The sequence below is a fragment of the Mytilus californianus genome, unplaced genomic scaffold, assembly GCF_021869535.1.
Source record: "Mytilus californianus isolate M0D057914Y unplaced genomic scaffold, xbMytCali1.0.p SCAF_11, whole genome shotgun sequence".
Lineage (NCBI taxonomy): Eukaryota > Metazoa > Mollusca > Bivalvia > Mytilida > Mytilidae > Mytilus > Mytilus californianus.
In genome coordinates, this window is record NW_026262593.1 from 71,694,005 (window position 1) to 71,711,714 (window position 17,710).

Sequence of the window (17,710 nt, forward strand, 5' to 3'; positions counted from 1 at the left end):
AACATTGTTACCAAATATACGGTCTTCATTACAGGACGAACTTGAGTAAAGGGGAACGGACCCGGATTTCCTTACAAGGGAGACAACTGGGCTTTTTATCAGTTTACCTTCCTGGTGTGAAAAGAAATACTAGTTAGACTGTATTCACCGTTCATAGAACAAGGGATTATAAAATTATATAAGGTTACTTTCTTTATCATTTTACCTAAGGACATAAACGTAAATCATGAAGCGTAAAAATGACAAATGTTCGAATATATGTGAATGCAATCATCGGTCATTCAAAATTTGAAAAAAGAGGTACTGTAGAAATTGTAGAGTCTATAGTATTTTATGATCATATATTGTGTCAATAATTCTCAGGTATACTCTGATTTTATACTGTATAACCATATATGTTGTTTCACAAGTTTATTTGTATTCCATTGTGCTATAAATAACTCTATCGGTATCAAATGACTTATCTACTTTCGTTTTCGATTTGTTGACATTTCTTTGTCGCAATTTATGTGATCGTGTTTTCATTTTTATGGTGATTGTTATTGTTTTTGTCGTCATAGAAAAGAGTTAAACTTAAAGGTTATACAAATACACATGTTAAGCATATGAACACATTTGCATCACAGGTTCCAACTTTTATTAGGGCAGATTTCCAATACAAGGAACTCGGTCTTTATTAGAGAAGGTAAAACTTACCAATTGTCTTATCGGTAATCATACCACATCTCCTTATTTTGTACAAGTTAGAATATTTGAATTGTTTACATCTGTTTCAATGGACTTTGAAAGATTAATGTAGGTGCTTAATTTATTATTGTTTACATCAAATATACGTGTTTATACTTAATTTAAAGTACGGAGCTTGAGATATTTGTAAACATTTTCACTTAATTGTCGATTCTGGTAGGTGCAAATACTATGGATCTTTTTTATTGAGAATTCCGTCGAAAAAACAAATCCACAGAAAGATAAAAGATTAACCTTGTTAAAGCATTAATTTGCATCTCTGCCCCCGGCAACAGTTTTTTGTTGTTGTTTTTTTGAAATAGGCAATAATCTCATCGAAAATAGAAAGTCAGGTACACCTTTTTATGTTAAGGCGTGTTTGAGTTGGCTGTTTTTGTCTTGAAAACGTATAAAGCAACATCATTTGATACACCGTCTTGCTTCAGATGATATTGTTTTTGATATATTTAGGCTTTATTTTGATATAACTACATTAAAATTTTACGGTTCCAAAAAAAAAATATATGGTTCAAGCGAAATACCTTTCTAATGAATCATAACAACATAGTAGGTGTGTTTGAAAAACAAATTCTTAATATAAAATAACAGAAAGCCGTTGACGACTTTACAAATTGGTCTTTTAAATGCGTGTGTATTATCTAGAGTAATTTGTCTCAAACCTCAGAAAATTTTTACTCTCCCTTCCATGAAAAATGTAATTGGATATTTTTTTTAAATGTTTTTGAACTCTGAAATTCACCCTGACAACCGATCAGACAATCTTTCAAGTTGACAAATGACGCAAAAGTACATTACATGATGCTTAATTGCTAGTACATACATTTGTTTTTATAATACAACTGTCATGTAATAATGGTCATGATGCTATGTGGATAAATTTATCAGTTTTCAAGAGATAAATTGACAGCGTGTCACCCCTAAACTGGCTTCCATTTTTCGATTCAAAAAATTGTGGCGTAATTGGGAGACAATATTGTCGAAGTAGAATCCTGATTTCTAGAAATTTTGGAACATTGTAAAAAGTATTTCAGAAGGAATTTACATTCATTTTCTTTTTCCATAACATCAATATATCAATTTGATTTGTTCATGATTCTTATCTCATAACGATTTTGTTTGGTTACTCGTTTGAGGTCATGCTCTAATATTATCATTATAAATGTCCATGACGAAAATATGTAGATTTGTAGATTTGGAATTATTCATATAGGAAGTCTTTAACTATTTTTTTTTGGAGTTTCGGTAAAATGTAGTTTAGTTCAAAATATAAGGTCTCCAGTTGCTTTTTTATCACTGTCGCATGAGTTCCAACAATTAAATGCATCAAATTAACAATTATATTACTTAAATATTCTTATAATTTCTTTTTTATAAACATATTTAAATATATTTTTTATATTTTAACATGATTAAATATCTTATTTCCATTAAACACTTTATTTCATTTTTGTGACAAGATATTGAATCAAGAGAAAAAATGTTCGACTTCACAGGCCATTTTGGCTTACGATAAATTCGAGTTAATTCTACATGAAAATTTCATGGGAATCGACCTAATACGTCAAATCCACATGAAATCAGGTTCATGTAAAATTCGCTTTAACAAGATTTGCCTGTGCACGGTCGAATATGAGTAAATTATTGTTCTAATCTCAGTTTCAATGACTGTTATATTTACATGTCAGATAGATGTTTTACTTTGACTATGAGATATTGTGTTAAGTATCTAATTTCAGTTGATTCATGTTATCAAAAGTAAAAAGTCTTTATGTAACATTTTCAATTTTTCCGTTTTCCTTTATATTTGACATTAAAAAACATTTTTTCCATTTTGCTAAATACAAAGTGTGAAATGGCTGTTTTTTTGGTCCAAATGACGAAATCAAAATGTTTATGTCATCATATTGACATCACAACTGTTTTTCAGCAATAAAATGTCCAAATTGTATTACCCTATTCATTATCTATAACTGTAGCATAATTTGAAAAAAAGATTAAAAGTTAGCACTACTTTTGTAATGTCTTGTGCCAGACGATGATCAATCGTTCATTTTTATCTAATACAGTTATTTGTACATGCATTTGTTATACTGGTACCGGTAACTTTTTTTCTAGATGGCCAAACCTGGGGATACAGTAGACTGGCAGGATGGCAAATCACTCTCAGAATGCATGATATATATGTTAGAGAAGGAAATGATGTGTGACGTCACTTTCCGTGTTGGAACAGATCAAAGTATTATCAAAGCGCACAAGTACATTTTGGCTAGTCGGAGTCCAGTTTTCTATACTATGTTTGAAGGTTCTTGTCCTGAAAAGGGGGAAGTCATAGTACCAGATGTTAATTCAGCTACATTTAAAATTTTGTTAAAGTAAGAAATACTTTTTTCAGTCTTATGCAGATAGCACTATGAATCTTCGATGCATTCTAGAAAACCTCTCTCTTTAAGAATATACAATTTTTTTCAAACTCTAGAGGACCCCCATAAGGTCTTCTTTAAGTGGAATCTTTGATTTATATTTTAGTTTTCAATACTCTTCAGTTTTGTTATTAATATTGGCCTGTTAAGTTTTTGAGATGAGCGCCATTGATGATTGTCTTATGTAGACGAGGCCGCGTCCGACTTTCCATAAATTATATACATGGTATATTTACTTTGGTTTCACATTTCATTTAAAGCAATTGTTTAATATATCAGCATGATGAGTTTCAGATTTCCAATAAATTTAAACACAGAATTACATGTTTAACATTTCAATACGTATTTTAAAGTGTTAATAATGTCATGTTGTGCACATTTAAACAAAAACTTTTATTTCTTTCAGATATATTTATTCAGATGTACTTGATCTGTCTCTTGAAAATATTTTCGAAGTACTTTATGTTGCCGAAAAGTATATGTTATCAACATTGAAAAATGAATGTTCAAGTATGCTTTCATCCTCTGTTGAAACATCAAATGCTCCAGTGGTCTTAAACGTTGCGACCCATTTTCACCTCGAGATTCTCATACAAAAGAGCCTTCAGTATATTCAGAAAAACGCAGTTCAATGCTTTTTATCTCCAAATGCAATGAAAATGTCCAAAACATGCATGGAATCTATTATGAGATTGGATTCCATATCTTGTTCCGAAACTGATCTTTGCCGATTTTTTATAAAGTGGGCAGGTTATCAATGTGAGGCAGAGAGGAAAAAAAGGTCTGGTGAAAACATGCGAGAAAGAGCTGGTTCCTTGTTGTATCTGGTCAACTTTCCTCTTGTTGATAAAAAATATTTTGCAAACGAGATAGCTCATTCTGGCTTGCTAACTTTGGAAGAGATAGTAAGTGTGTTTTATTCTCACTATGGACGGGAGAATGATTTTTTTGCAAAGTTCGTTCGAAAACAATTTTACGGAAAAGATTACAAGGTTTTACGTCATAGTTCTATTCAATGTGGATGGTCTCCATATAATGGTATTAAATATGACGCTTTGAAGATAACAGTGAATAAAAATATCGAGTTGAAAGCTGTTATCTTATACGGTCCATCGGACCAAATACATTCCTCTACGAGTGGGATTATTGTAAAAATTCTAAATAATGATGGAAACGAAATACATAACAAAAAATATGAAACCTGCCCTCAGAGATATCAAACGCATACTATCTTTTTATCAGAACCTATAACAATAAATGCGAATAAAGGCTTCACTCTAATGGTAGACAGTATAAAGTGTAAAACATATTATGGGACACAATGCAAGCCAGAATGCAAAATAGATGATATTATTGTAACATTTGAGAATTCAACATTTTGTGAAACCGAGACAAACATAGGACAAGGTCAAATTGCCGGAATAGAATTCAAAGCATAACATTAATATTTCAAATTATATTCTCTTTTCAAATATTAACAGTTAAATATTCATATTTTGTTTTTACTTCATGGATTGTCGGAAGCTTTGGGACAATCGCTAAAAGTTCCGGAATAAATACATTATTGCCAAAATATTCTTTATAATGATTTGCATAGTAACAAAAATTATAATGTGATTGGTACCTTAGAATTATATCCTTGATTTTTGCCACAGAAAGCACGTCGCCTAAACTACCTTTGTTACCTTGGTTAGCACATTGTCGATTTTACAGTCATGTATTCATGCGGGGTACACATAATTGAAAAGTTTAGATTTCATGAATAAACAAAAATATTTGAGTTAAGATTAAACACATGTTTCTAAAGCTTATTGATTTGTAAATAGACTAATAGTGTATGCTTTTATATATTAACAGTTAGGGTTTTTTTTGGCTTGTGAGAAAGCTGTCTACATATTTCATTGTATTAATGTTCAATTTCTTTCATGAATTGTTCTATTGTGGAGATTTGTCTCATTGGCAATCATACCACATCTTTTTTTTATAATGACTCAAAATTATGACTTTAAAATCCTTCAGACTTTTATTCAGTTTGTGAGTGTTTTTGCCCAGTTCACTCATCTAGAAAAATGTGCTTAACTTTAAAACGAATCAACATAGTTATTAACAGGATTGACATGCTTGTTCAACTTTTAAATCATGTCAACTTTCTGGTTAGCATTCATAAAGATTTTAACAATCCATTCCAAATCCGAACCGACTTGATTTTTAGTCCAAAATCAAGGATAATTCTTTTTACAATGCATTTGTGGTGTGAAACTCATTTGCAATCAGTCTTCCAGTGATGTTTTCTAAGGTTCACTGTTCACTTGGTCGGTAATAGTTACAAATAAAGGAGAAAGATATCAACGGCTTACTTTTTGATTTCTCTAATGAAGAAACTGTCTCTGGCATGTTGTTGATGTTGGCCAGTAACAGTCGGCCCAGATATTGTGCCTTGGTGTACATCAGAGAGTATTTGCCCTTGCGTCGATACAGCTACTTCAAGAATAACTCTTTGCTATCTTTTTTGTAGGAAGGAGCGAATTCATCTGTTGGTTTCAGGATTGAAGCCGGATTTATGTAACTTGTGCAGTACCAGGTGATGTTGCACTTTGTCAAACGGTTTTTATATAATGGTATGACGTTGTCGTCGTCGTCGTCGTCGTCGTCGTCGTCGTTAAAGATGGAGAGCATCAAAACAAGTATTTCTATTAAGTTAAAGTTCGTTTTATCACGTTCAATCGTGTATGTCCGGTATGAGTACAAAAATAAGATGAATGATTCCTATTGAGACTACCTAGTATATCTGATGTTGACAAAACATGTCCAGCTCTATGCACTTACCCATGATTGCCGAGAAACTGTTTACTAACTTTTAAGAATGATCAATCTGCGGGTTATTGTAAGACAGAACTTCGAATTATCTTATATTTCCCTTTTTGAGGTAAGTTGTCTTACTCCAGGAATGTCAATCGAGATTTAAAAATATGTACTCAAACAAGTTCATATGTTATTAACTTATTCTCATTCATACATAGAGCAATTGACAATTCAGAAAGTAATGCGTATCTTTGCAAAGGCAAAAGAATCATTCCGATTCCTTCAAAAGGTTTACCATTATCACAATATTTCACGCACTTTAATCATCTTTTTTTTGCTTGATTTTGATACGACTGCATAATGTTTTGCGGTTGTATAATGGTATGACGTTGTCGTCGTCCGAAGACATTTAATTTCCAGACAATAACTTGAGTGTAGGGAAAAGGGTAATAAATAATACTTTTCTAATACTGTATTTATATGCTTTTTTTCTTGGCGAATTTCAATGGGGTTTAATTTTTGGGGTTCTTTAATATGCTGAATCTAACTGTATGTTTAGATTTCGAATTTTGATTCCCGTTCTTAATTGGTCCACATTGAGGTCCAAAGGGTTCAAAATTAAACTTTGTTTGAATTCATCAAAAAATTGAAATCTTAAGGTTCTGTAATTTGATTAATCTTATCGTGTACTTAAATTTTTGATTTTTGTACCCGGTTTTCAAATTTGTTCACATTAAGATCCAAAGGGTCTAACATTAAACTAAAGTTTGTTTTAACAAAAAAATAAAAATAAGGGTTCTTTGATATGCTGATTCTTCACATGTATTTAGATTTTTGATTTTGAACCCAGTTTTTAAGTTGGCCCAAATCAGGGTCCAAACTTAAACTTTGTTTAATTTAGACAAAATTTAATATCTTGGATGCTTTGCTATGTTGAATCTAACCGTGAATTAGGTTTCTGGAGTTTGGGCTTCTTTATCCATTTGGTCCACATAGAGGTCGAACGGGTCCAAAATTAATCTTTGTGGTCCACATAGAGGTCAAACGGGTCCAAAATTAATCTTTGTTTAATTTTATCAAAAATTGAATTTGTGTGGTTCTTTGATATGCTGAATCAAATTAAGAATATCGGACCATTATAGGTAAATGTCCAATTAAAAAATTTTAAGTTCTAAGATCACATCCATTGTGTGTCAGAAACCTATAGTGTGTCAAATATTCAATCACAATCCAAGTTCTGAGCTGTATCAAGCTTGCATGCTGTATCCATACTTCCCCGAAATGTTCAGAGTTCGAGCTTTGCGGTCGTATCAAGCTGCGCCCTGGGAGCATTTTCTTCAAAATCTCAAATGAGGATATAATGTTAATAGATTTTTGTGCGGTGTCGTAAATGTTTATGATAAGTTTAATTTCGCTACATCTTTAAAGTAATCCGTGTTGCGCATTAGTAAAAAGTTCATTTTTGTCAAATCTTGCCTTTGTGTTGCTATGTACAATTTGTCCCAAGACCTTACATTGTGACTGAGGTAAGAAAGCCTGCCTGCCATTGAACGGTTAAGTACCTTTTGTCTTTGTTTTGAAAGCAGAACTACATGTGCTTCTTTCCAATTTTGTAGGACTTCGCCCGTTTTCAGTGATGTTTGGAACAACAAAATGAAATTGAGCTAGTAAGTCTGCTGATAATTAAAGTAAAGAAAAGTTGGTATTGAATCGTGACAATTGGCTGTACGAAGTTTAAGTTATTTTTAACAGTTTATTAACTTCTTATATGTTGATTTTGATATCATCGATTGTGCGATATGGACTTTTCCTTTTTTGGAAAAAAAAATATTACAGTTTTCTTTGGAACTGACTGAATGGCGGCTTTGCTCTTGTTGTGTCTGTAGAGCCATCCAATTTTGGTTTTGAAAGGTGCTATTCTTGTATATTTGCTTTGTCCTTGATGTATGACCCGAATTGTCAAAAAATCAAAGCCGACTTCTTTATTGTATTTTCGTTAATACGTTTTGTGTTAGTCTTTTACAAATATCATTTTCTCTTTTTTCCTTTTATCGTTTTAGTTTTACTGGCCTTCTTGTGTGCTTTTTAATTCTGATTTATTTAACGTCTAAACGTCTTAATAATGTGTGAGTTAATTGCTTTGGTTTTATGATACTGTGTTTTTTCTCTCTGCTCTGTAGGAGGAAAATGATTAAGTTAATTTTGTGGTACTCTCTTCTCCGTGGTTTTTAAAGGAGGGGTAAGTGGTAAGCAAAAAATACAAGGTGCTTTCTTCACATTTTAGGCAATCTACAGTTCTTCTTTTTGTTCCGAGGTCGTGGGTTCGAACACCGGTGCGGTCAAACCAAAGACTAAAATTGGTATTTGCTGCTTCTCCGCTAAACACGCGGCATTAGGGATTAAGATCAAAGACAGGGCGGCTCGGACTTAGAAGAATGTGTCCGGATAAGGTGACATGTCTTCCTGCGGACTGTTACCTTGTGAATAAGCACTTTAAAAAGACGGCTCAGTGTGTTAGTCTTGTACAAAGCAAGTTAATATTCATATTACATTAACATGTTCTCGTCCTGAATATGCATATCAATTTGCCGCTGGACGTTAAGTAGCCATCCATCATCATCATCATCATTTTGTTTGTTTGTTTTATCTGGAGGACGATGGAATGGACATATCAGCTTTATTTTCCTTCTAGGTTGATTGTACCAGTTATTAGGGGATTTGGTTATAATCACCAGTTGTAGTGCTTGTTTAGCAGTTAACATTACTACTCCGTTAACTGTTATAACCTCAATTGATTTGATGTATGAATCTTACATGGTTTGTTTTTTTTAATGTGTGGGGTCTCCATAATTGCTTTAACTATGTTCTATTGTTGTTTTTTCCTCTTATAGTTAATGGGATACCCTTAGTTTTGGTTTGTGACCCAGATTTGTTTCAGTTAAATCGATTTATGACTATTGAATAGCGGTAGACTACTATTGCCTTTATTTGGTTTTGGTAATGATTGGTATCACGGGTAGTAACCTCGTCATATCGAAAAGCGTTTAGTACAGTGATTTTGTCATAGTTTGGTTAAGATGAACATGGTTGTGTTAAGTGTTTTTGTTGACAAACAGTTTCAAAATATAAACATTCGAATAGTTTGTTAAAGGAACTAATGACAACAAATTCAAGCTGGTAAGTATCTTTGTTTATAGCTAATATGTTATCACATCAAAATTTGTATCATATAGTTATCAATTTGACACAGAATATGCTTGCGTATGTCAAAATTTAAAAGTTGTGATTCGTTTCTAATGCACAAAGAAAAGTGGTTTGCTTACTGTCTGCTACATCACATATTTTGTTATGATATAAAACTGCCGTCAATTTTCCCGAAAAACAGCCCCTAGTGCACACAATTTGAGATTACAGAATATTCGGTGTCATGGTTTGGTTCATTCGTGTCATGGTTTATTTCATGTTGAACATGGTTCAGTTATGTGATTCTATTCGTGAATGCAGGAAGAGTAACGATCAAAATAAACAGACATTATATATATTGAAATACTCTTTTTTAAATCGTTTAATTTGGAATACAAAAGACATATATACGCACATTAAATGTAGTATTAAATATATTATTAAGTACATGCGGTCTGATTGCCAATGAGATAACTATCCACCCGAGACCAAAATGACGTAGATGTAAGCAACTATATGTCGTCGTACGGCCTTCAACAATGAACAAAATCCATACCTTTTAGCCAGCTATAAAAGGCTCCGACAAAATTATATGTATAAACAATTTAAATGAGAAAACCAATGTATTATACAATATTACAAAAACATAATCATTTTTATTCGTTCGTAATAATAATTGATAAAAGTGGACATTAAATCGGCTTCATTCTAATTCGGAATTGTGATTTTTCATATATTTGAATTCTGAACTTGTGTGTATTTTTTTTTTTTTTTTTTTATGTTTACTAATAGTTTGTAAAACAAATAAGTTTTAACTGTTGTCCACGTCACGCGTTAACTATTTGTTTCGTGGATGTTTGAAGACTTATTGTGTCTTCTTGATATCGTTTGGTTAGTTTTGTAGTTGGGATACTATAGCATGGGCGTATAACCCCACATCTCCTTTTATTCATCATAGACGGGTTCAAAATAAAACAACAGATATATAGTTTGGTAGAAAAAAAAAGAAGAACAAAAATTACTTTTTGACAAGCTGATACGTTTTGCAACTTTACAAATTGAACAAGTGATGCCGCTCACGATATCATCGACAGAGTCAATCATGGACAAATAATCTATGTGAAACAGAAGCAGCGCTTTCTGTTTTTTGTAATTATTATCTCAAAAGATAGTTTAAAAGAGCAGAGACTATTTAAATTATAAAAGCAAAATAACAAAAATACGGGACTTCGAGGTAAATTCTAAACGGAAATTCAATAATCAAATGGCAAAATCAAAAACTGAAACACATCAAACGAACGGATAACAATTGTCATATTCCTGACTTGGTACAGACATTTTTTTCTGTAGAAAATGGTGGATTAAACCTGGTTTTATAGCCAGCTTCACCTCTCATATGTATGACAGTCGCATAAAATTCCATTATATTGACGACGATGTGTGAACAAAACAAACAGACATAATAGTTAAAAATGTAAAAAAATAAAGGTACAGCAGGCAACATTGTGTTATAATCTTAGTCACTATAAAAACAAAACAAATATTTCAACAAAGAAAAACAAAAAGGCATATAGACAAAGCACATAAGCAAAAACGAAAGACAAGAATACTAAAATTTACCATAGCACAATAACACAATGACGGGATGTATAAGTACCGAGCCACGTCAAATGGATTGGGCCAAAAATAGACTAACCAGTTAAAGTAATAATTTACAAAGACAAAAAAAATAGAGTACCATAACACGTCATTAAGATGACAATCAGTACTTAGAATCTATACTTAAAGACCATCGTTTATTATTTGTGAAGTTGAAAAGGAATATTTACCCACAAGGTCTTCCGATGAACTTTTTTGGAAAAAGGACGAGACGTTCTTTGACATACCACTGGCTCATCAACTTTCTGCTCAGACACTGGTGACGGTTTACAAAGTCTGAGTAGCATCTGCAAGCTCTTGAATATCGAATGAGTTGGGAAATGTATATCCCATATGCAGGAGAAGTTGGTATATTGCTACTAAGGTTGGAGAAACTGATAATTTCAAAATTAAAATCGTCTTGTTTGTCATAAATTCTGGTACTAAGATGACCGCTCATGCCAAATTCGAGGTATAAGTCTAAAAATGAGGCAGAGGAAGCCTTGTCTGTTGTTTCTTTAATTTCTAGTTCTGAGGGATATATTAATGGAATTCAATCAGAAAAGTTTGGATTGTTAATGGAAAGAACAATATATATGAATGTGAAATTAAATGATATGGCTTCTTTGATTTTCTTGTTTTTTTACAAATGTCTGAAGGAACTCCGACTAATATGAAGATAAGAAGACGTCGCTGCCGCACAGTTCGCTCTCAAAGAAATACCGATAATTTGGTGACAAAGTCTACCTCCAAATTCAACAAATATGTTGTCAATAAGAAACTCCAGCATACTGGTCACTTGTTCCTCTGTGTAGCATGTTTTATTTTTTTGTTCACTATTAACAAAATATGCCGTATGGTATCCAAAAGTAATAAACGTATAGCGCTACCATTTTTATGTTGAAAAGCATTGTAGATTTAAATTATTTCTTTTAGACGATTTTTCAATTACACATAGGGAATGGTGGTACACAGGGTTGAAAAATTAAACGTTTTGATAGAACTAATTTCAGAGAAAGATCGAGATTTACATTTATTCAGAAGTTCTTTAAGAGTTCTTTTTTAAATCCATATAAGGTTAATACCACTACGCGAGTAAACAGTTACACGGTATTTCTGAAAACCCTCTTTCATTGCAGAAAGAATCTTTGTCAATCTAATGGACAATTCTTTCGTCGAACATGCAGATGAGCTGACAATGTACGGCTGTTTGTATGGAATTTTGTGAAGCTTAGGTATCCAATACAAACAAGGTATGTCCTCCGATTTGCTGCTCAAAGTAATGTTCATTGAAGCTATTAAGGACTTATGAATCACCAAAATCTCATCCTTGTCAAATGATGTTTTTGTATGTGGGATTACATGAGTGCTTATTTATTCCTAATTCTTTTACAAGACACTCGTAGTAGTACGATTTGCATACAAAGACAAGTCACGAGTAGTTAAATTGTTTAATGTACGTTTTGCCAATTACAGCATCTAATTTTGGTTTAAAAGGCTTTTTTTCTTTTTAGTCAGTTGGTAAATTGTGTAACCTCGTTTAATTACAAGCAATTTTAAACAAACTATCAATATTGAGCTGAAACAAATATATATTAATTTGGATCTAAACCATGACAAACTTGATCAAAACCATGACGAATTTCTAGACACTTAACCGAACCATGTCATAACTTAACCAAACCATAGCAATTTCGATAGTTTGCTTATTCTGCGTTAGTTTCTTGAAAACAACAATTCCAATGTAGATCGTTTGACTAACAATGCAAATTCAAACATCTTATTTGCTTTTTATTTGCTCGTTTGAATAGAACTGAGGCAATTGTTCGGGGAAGTAACTTAACACAACCATGTTCATCTTAACCAAACTATGACAAAATCACTGTACTAAACGCTTCTCGATATGACGAGGTTACTACCCGTGGGTATATCTACATTGAAAGTCAAAATATACGATGGGAGGTTAATGCTGATATGGATACAGATATACTGGCTGCCATTAATGACTTTGCTTGCTGAATAGTCAATGTCATCTCCATTTGTTATAAAACATATTCGTGTTGAAGTGTTGCTTCTGAGTAGGTAAATGCGTAAACGTTTTAAACTCTAATTGGTACCTGATTGACATCAATGAAATTCGCATTAAAAACAATGAAGTCTCTGTTGGCAAATTGCAACACTCTCTGGACGTTTAAAACTCCTGTGGCAAACTTTCTAACATATTCTACAATGTATCATACCCTAAATTGTTTGTTCCAGTCATAAGATGTAGTTATTTTACCCATAAGTATTATTCACACAACGGGTGTTTTGCTGACTTTTTACATATATCAAATGCTGAATGTTTAAGTGAAGTTTCATAGAATCATTTTTAGATTGAGTCAATATATACGAAATTGAGAATAACTATGATCCTATACAAAATATATCTTCAGTGCTACAAATCTCTTTATGTTTTTTAAAGCAATATCAGCATAAAACAAGAAAACACCGATCTGGACTTTGCTGTTGCAAACCCTGTGAACGGCGTGACGAGAACTAAACATGACGTTTGATCATAACGTTTCAATGCAGACATTAGCAAACAACCAAAGGGACTAATTGAATTAATTATAATTATAATGACTATATTCATTTTATAATTTTATAGTGGTTCATGGAATGATTTTAAAAATATAATGTTAACAGTTGTCGTAAGGGACGGTTAACTTAATTTGTTTGTTTCATAACCATTGTATAAATCGAAGTCAAATTTACTAATTGTTTGATAATTTGACACAATTTGTTTGTACGCTGATTGCTCTATGGTATGAAAAAATTTAGACAAAACAAGGGTGAGGGGTGTAATGAAAACATAAAGCAGAAGAAACCGAATACATTTATCATCCCTCTGCTATTGTCTAGGTATAAGTCAATAAGATATGACATAGACCTAGCTGTTTGGCATTTTACGCTTCAATTTCCTCGGTATACAGCTGAGATCAAAATGGTAACAGCACACTGAGTCATACAATGAGGGGACATGTAACATGCAGTTAAAGGAATTGGCAGTTTTCTGAAGAATTCTTTGCCGCATACAAATGCAAGAACATTTTGGCGAAAAGACGGAAAGTTGAATTCTATGGAAATGCCAAATGTTAGGTAAACAGTACAAATAAACTTATAATAAACACCAGGCTTAAACTTTTGTACGCCAGACGCGCGTTTCGTCAACAGGAGACTCACCAGTGATGCACGATTTAAAAAGATTAAAAGGGCAAATTAAGTACGCTGATAAAGAGCATTGAGGATTAAAAATTCCGATAGGTTTTGCCAGAAACAGCAAAAGTAATTTATTCCTGGGTAAGAAAATTCTTAGTTTTACAAATGATTCAAAGTGTTAAACAGTTATATTTTACTTATTAAAAAAGCTATGTTCCAAGACTGGCTTTCACAATTAAAAGTCTAGCTATAGGTTTCTTCAGTGATGCTGCAAACGGAGAAAAGAAAAAGAGGACGTAATTGTGGCTTATGGTACATTTTGTAATAATTGCTGAGAAAAACGCATCACAAATACCTTTTTGATAAGATAAGTTGAAATCTTCTTACGTCTAATCTATTTCTCGAACCATTTAAGATTCACGCCATAAAATAGATATGACATTTCCAGAGACCCCCCCCCCCCCCCCCCCCAAATAATATGTTGTCAAACGCTATTATTTCAAGAACATTAAAATGAACTCATGGGACTTTTCCACAATTTTGTATATCAGACTTCATCTATCTAAAGTACATTTAAGAATCGTAACTATAACATCAAACGTTTGAGGGTAGATAAGAAAAAAGTTTTAACCCATTTTGAAGTGTAAATTTGAAAATTGTATCTTTCTCGAAAACTTTTGTACGATATTTCCAACTCAACCTTATATATTTTGAGGGATTAAAAGGCATTTCAAACAGGGTCGGGAAATGTAACGGTATTCACAAACATTTGCAAAGTTAGACATTATATTTTATCTTGATTTAAGTCCATATAAGTTCGAGATGTAAAGAGTACTTTGACAAATCTTTCATGCATGTGAAAATATTAATACAGCCACGATATTTTGTCTTTAACATACAGAATAAATGCTCTTTTAATAGTTCTCGGCCATTTATTGGTTTATTGACTGCTGTTTTCTTAAGCCTAGTGTTGAATATTTCATGCATATTCAGGACGATCTCGGTAAGTGATGTTCTGAAAATGCCTATTAGATTTTTTTTAAATCCTATCTTGACATTTTGTTAAAACAAAAGTTTAAACGATAAAGAGAGCCTATATTTCAATGCCACTGGCGGGATTATTGAGGGTCAATCCTTTTACTTTGGTTGAATTTTTATTCATCAGAAAGGTTCTCTCTCCATGCCTGTCCACAGTTATATATCTGTTTTTGATACTTTTTAAAGAATACTATAATTACAGTTTATTTGTAAATCATTACTTTATTACAAGGGACAAATGAACTTTTTATTGATTTTCTTTCCAGGTGTATCGAAATCAGTTGATTTTACACATCGTTCAAGGTAAATGAACTACACGGAACATTTCTTCTTTTTTGGTCTACATACCCACACGGAAAAGACTGTTTTTGTTATCAGAATCAGGAATCATACGGTAGGTTGGAATTCTATCTCTAAGCATGTACTAATAACAATGTCGGTGGTCTTTTTTCTACTTACGTGTATTATCGCCTTGGGCTAGTAGATAAAGGGACATGCAACTAAATTATTTTTATTCAATGTCAGTGTCTCGCAAAGTTTGCCTGTAAATTGCTGTTTTATGGGGCATTTTTGTTTTCAAATATTGGTTTACAATTTTTCAAACTCCTCTTAAGATTGCAAATTGATATTGATACATATTGACATTGACGATAAACAATTGAAGGGTTATGGGAGCTAATTTGTATCTCCGTAATTTCATTATTAATTTGTAATTTTGGTGTCAAAAGTTGGAGAATTTTTCATTTTCAAAGCAAATTTTTCATATATTTTAATTTAAGCAAATGCATGTTTTTTACATTTTCTTTTTTTCCTGATATTTAATCATCAATAATTTCTATCTTGTTGAAAGGGGACTTTTACAGGGTGCAGTAAAATATATGTTCCATTGACTTTTGTTGGATACCTTTCCAGAAAAAAGCATTAAAATGTATTATTTTGAAGAATGTTAGATAATTATTCTTTTTAACAAAAACAAAATGGGGGTTCATTCTTAAATGAAATCACACATTTCTTGTATCTAAATATGCAAATATACTGTTAAAAGGACAATACAATGGGGTATTAACATACATAATTATTTGCATGAGTTCAGAACCAGGTAATTAACAAGTTAAACTTATGCAATATTGTGTGTTATCATAGGTGAATCACTGATAATTGTGACCCAATTGTTGATTTATTACAGATCAACATAGCTCTGATTTTACAAGTTAGATAGACCCACTTGCTTTCAATTTTGTATACAGATTCTATTTCTTGTATGTTATTTTAGAAAATTACATCCTAATAATCCTTAATAATTCGTCTTTGAGACATAATTTAGCGAATAATTCTATGTACTGTAGATCAAAAGTCACAAGTAAATAAGCAATTCCGGGACACTGAAAAAATCTGTTATTGGTAAATACTATTAGAAGTTTCAAATCCCTTCGATGTATAAGTCACAGCTATCGCGTTAAAAAAAAATAGTAAAATAATTTCTATTCTATAAATACACTAGTATCTGGCTAAAAAATCTAATTTTTATATCATTTCCGCTTGCATATAAATCGTTCATTATGTTATCTTCTAGTAGACGCCCACATGCATACACATTTGGATTATATCAATTCTTTTTTTTTAAATTCACCTTGTTAGCTGATAAAAAGATGTGTTAATAAACGCTGTTGCAATGATTGTATCACTGTCCTCACATGAAAGATTGTCGTGATGCGATAATTTACCGTAAAGCTAGTGTTCATAAATAATAAGTCTTTTTCATCTACTAGGAATAAATGGCCTCAGCCAAATTTAGCAAAACATTTAGGAATTTTTGGTTTTTAGTGCTCTTCAACATCGTAATCAATCTGGGTTTCCGAGTTGTTTTGATTCGAGTTCCACTGATCAGCTTCAAGCAGATTTAGCAAATCTGGTGTACTAAAATATCAACTTGTTATATTTGATGATTTTATTTCAAAGGCTCTTTGGTTTGTCACGAACTGAATCTTGCTAGTTTTAGATCCATTTTATTAGTATTTGATAATAAATATGTGCATCTTATTTGAAATTCTTGGTTGGTAGTTAGACTAATCGTGACGTAAAGCATATTGTTTCTGGTTTGGTTGCTGGATAGGACGTTTAGAATCTGTTTTGTTTTCAATCTATTGCCTGGATTTGACATCTTTATTTTTGAAAAATAAGGATACTGAACTATGTCGTGAAAGTCAGGACAGAGAGTCATGTTGATTAATATTAAGTGGTACTTGGTGAAACAAAATACATAAAAAGATCATTTCAGTTCGAATTGCATATACTTTCAATTTAGAGAAGACCATCAGGTTACTTGAATAAATCAGATCTGAAGTGTTAAAATTATTTAAGATCTACTGCAAAATCTTCAATCACAATCTTTATAATTGTAGTTATATCAAAACTTTTGATTTTTCTACGTCCTACAATAGTACTATAGCTAATACTTTCGAAGTCTTTTATTCGTAGGTATCAATTTTTGTTTATCTTGAACAATTAAACAATGTTAACACTTCAGATCAAAATTTGAACAACACAGCCGGGTATCTTTTGCTATTTTTAGGGAAATTCAAATTTTACATCGAATAATGGATATTCAAGGAAGGCAAAGAAACGGGGGCAGCTTGGGATGGTTGATACTTCTTTAATGTTTTTTTTATATAATTAAAAAG

At 32.0% G+C, this 17,710-nt stretch overlaps 1 protein-coding gene across 1 annotated transcript; it reads left to right on the forward strand.

Annotated features, from left to right (window-relative positions):
• The first annotated feature begins 2,857 nt into the window (after positions 1 to 2,857).
• LOC127720641 (BTB/POZ domain-containing protein 2-like) lies at positions 2,858 to 5,076 on the forward strand. The gene is made up of 2 exons (XM_052227351.1): positions 2,858 to 3,119; positions 3,574 to 5,076. Exons 1-2 carry the CDS (start codon positions 2,863 to 2,865, stop codon positions 4,604 to 4,606), a joined length of 1,290 nt encoding a protein of 429 aa, XP_052083311.1. The 5' UTR covers positions 2,858 to 2,862; the 3' UTR covers positions 4,607 to 5,076.
• Positions 5,077 to 17,710: the final 12,634 nt, after the last annotated feature.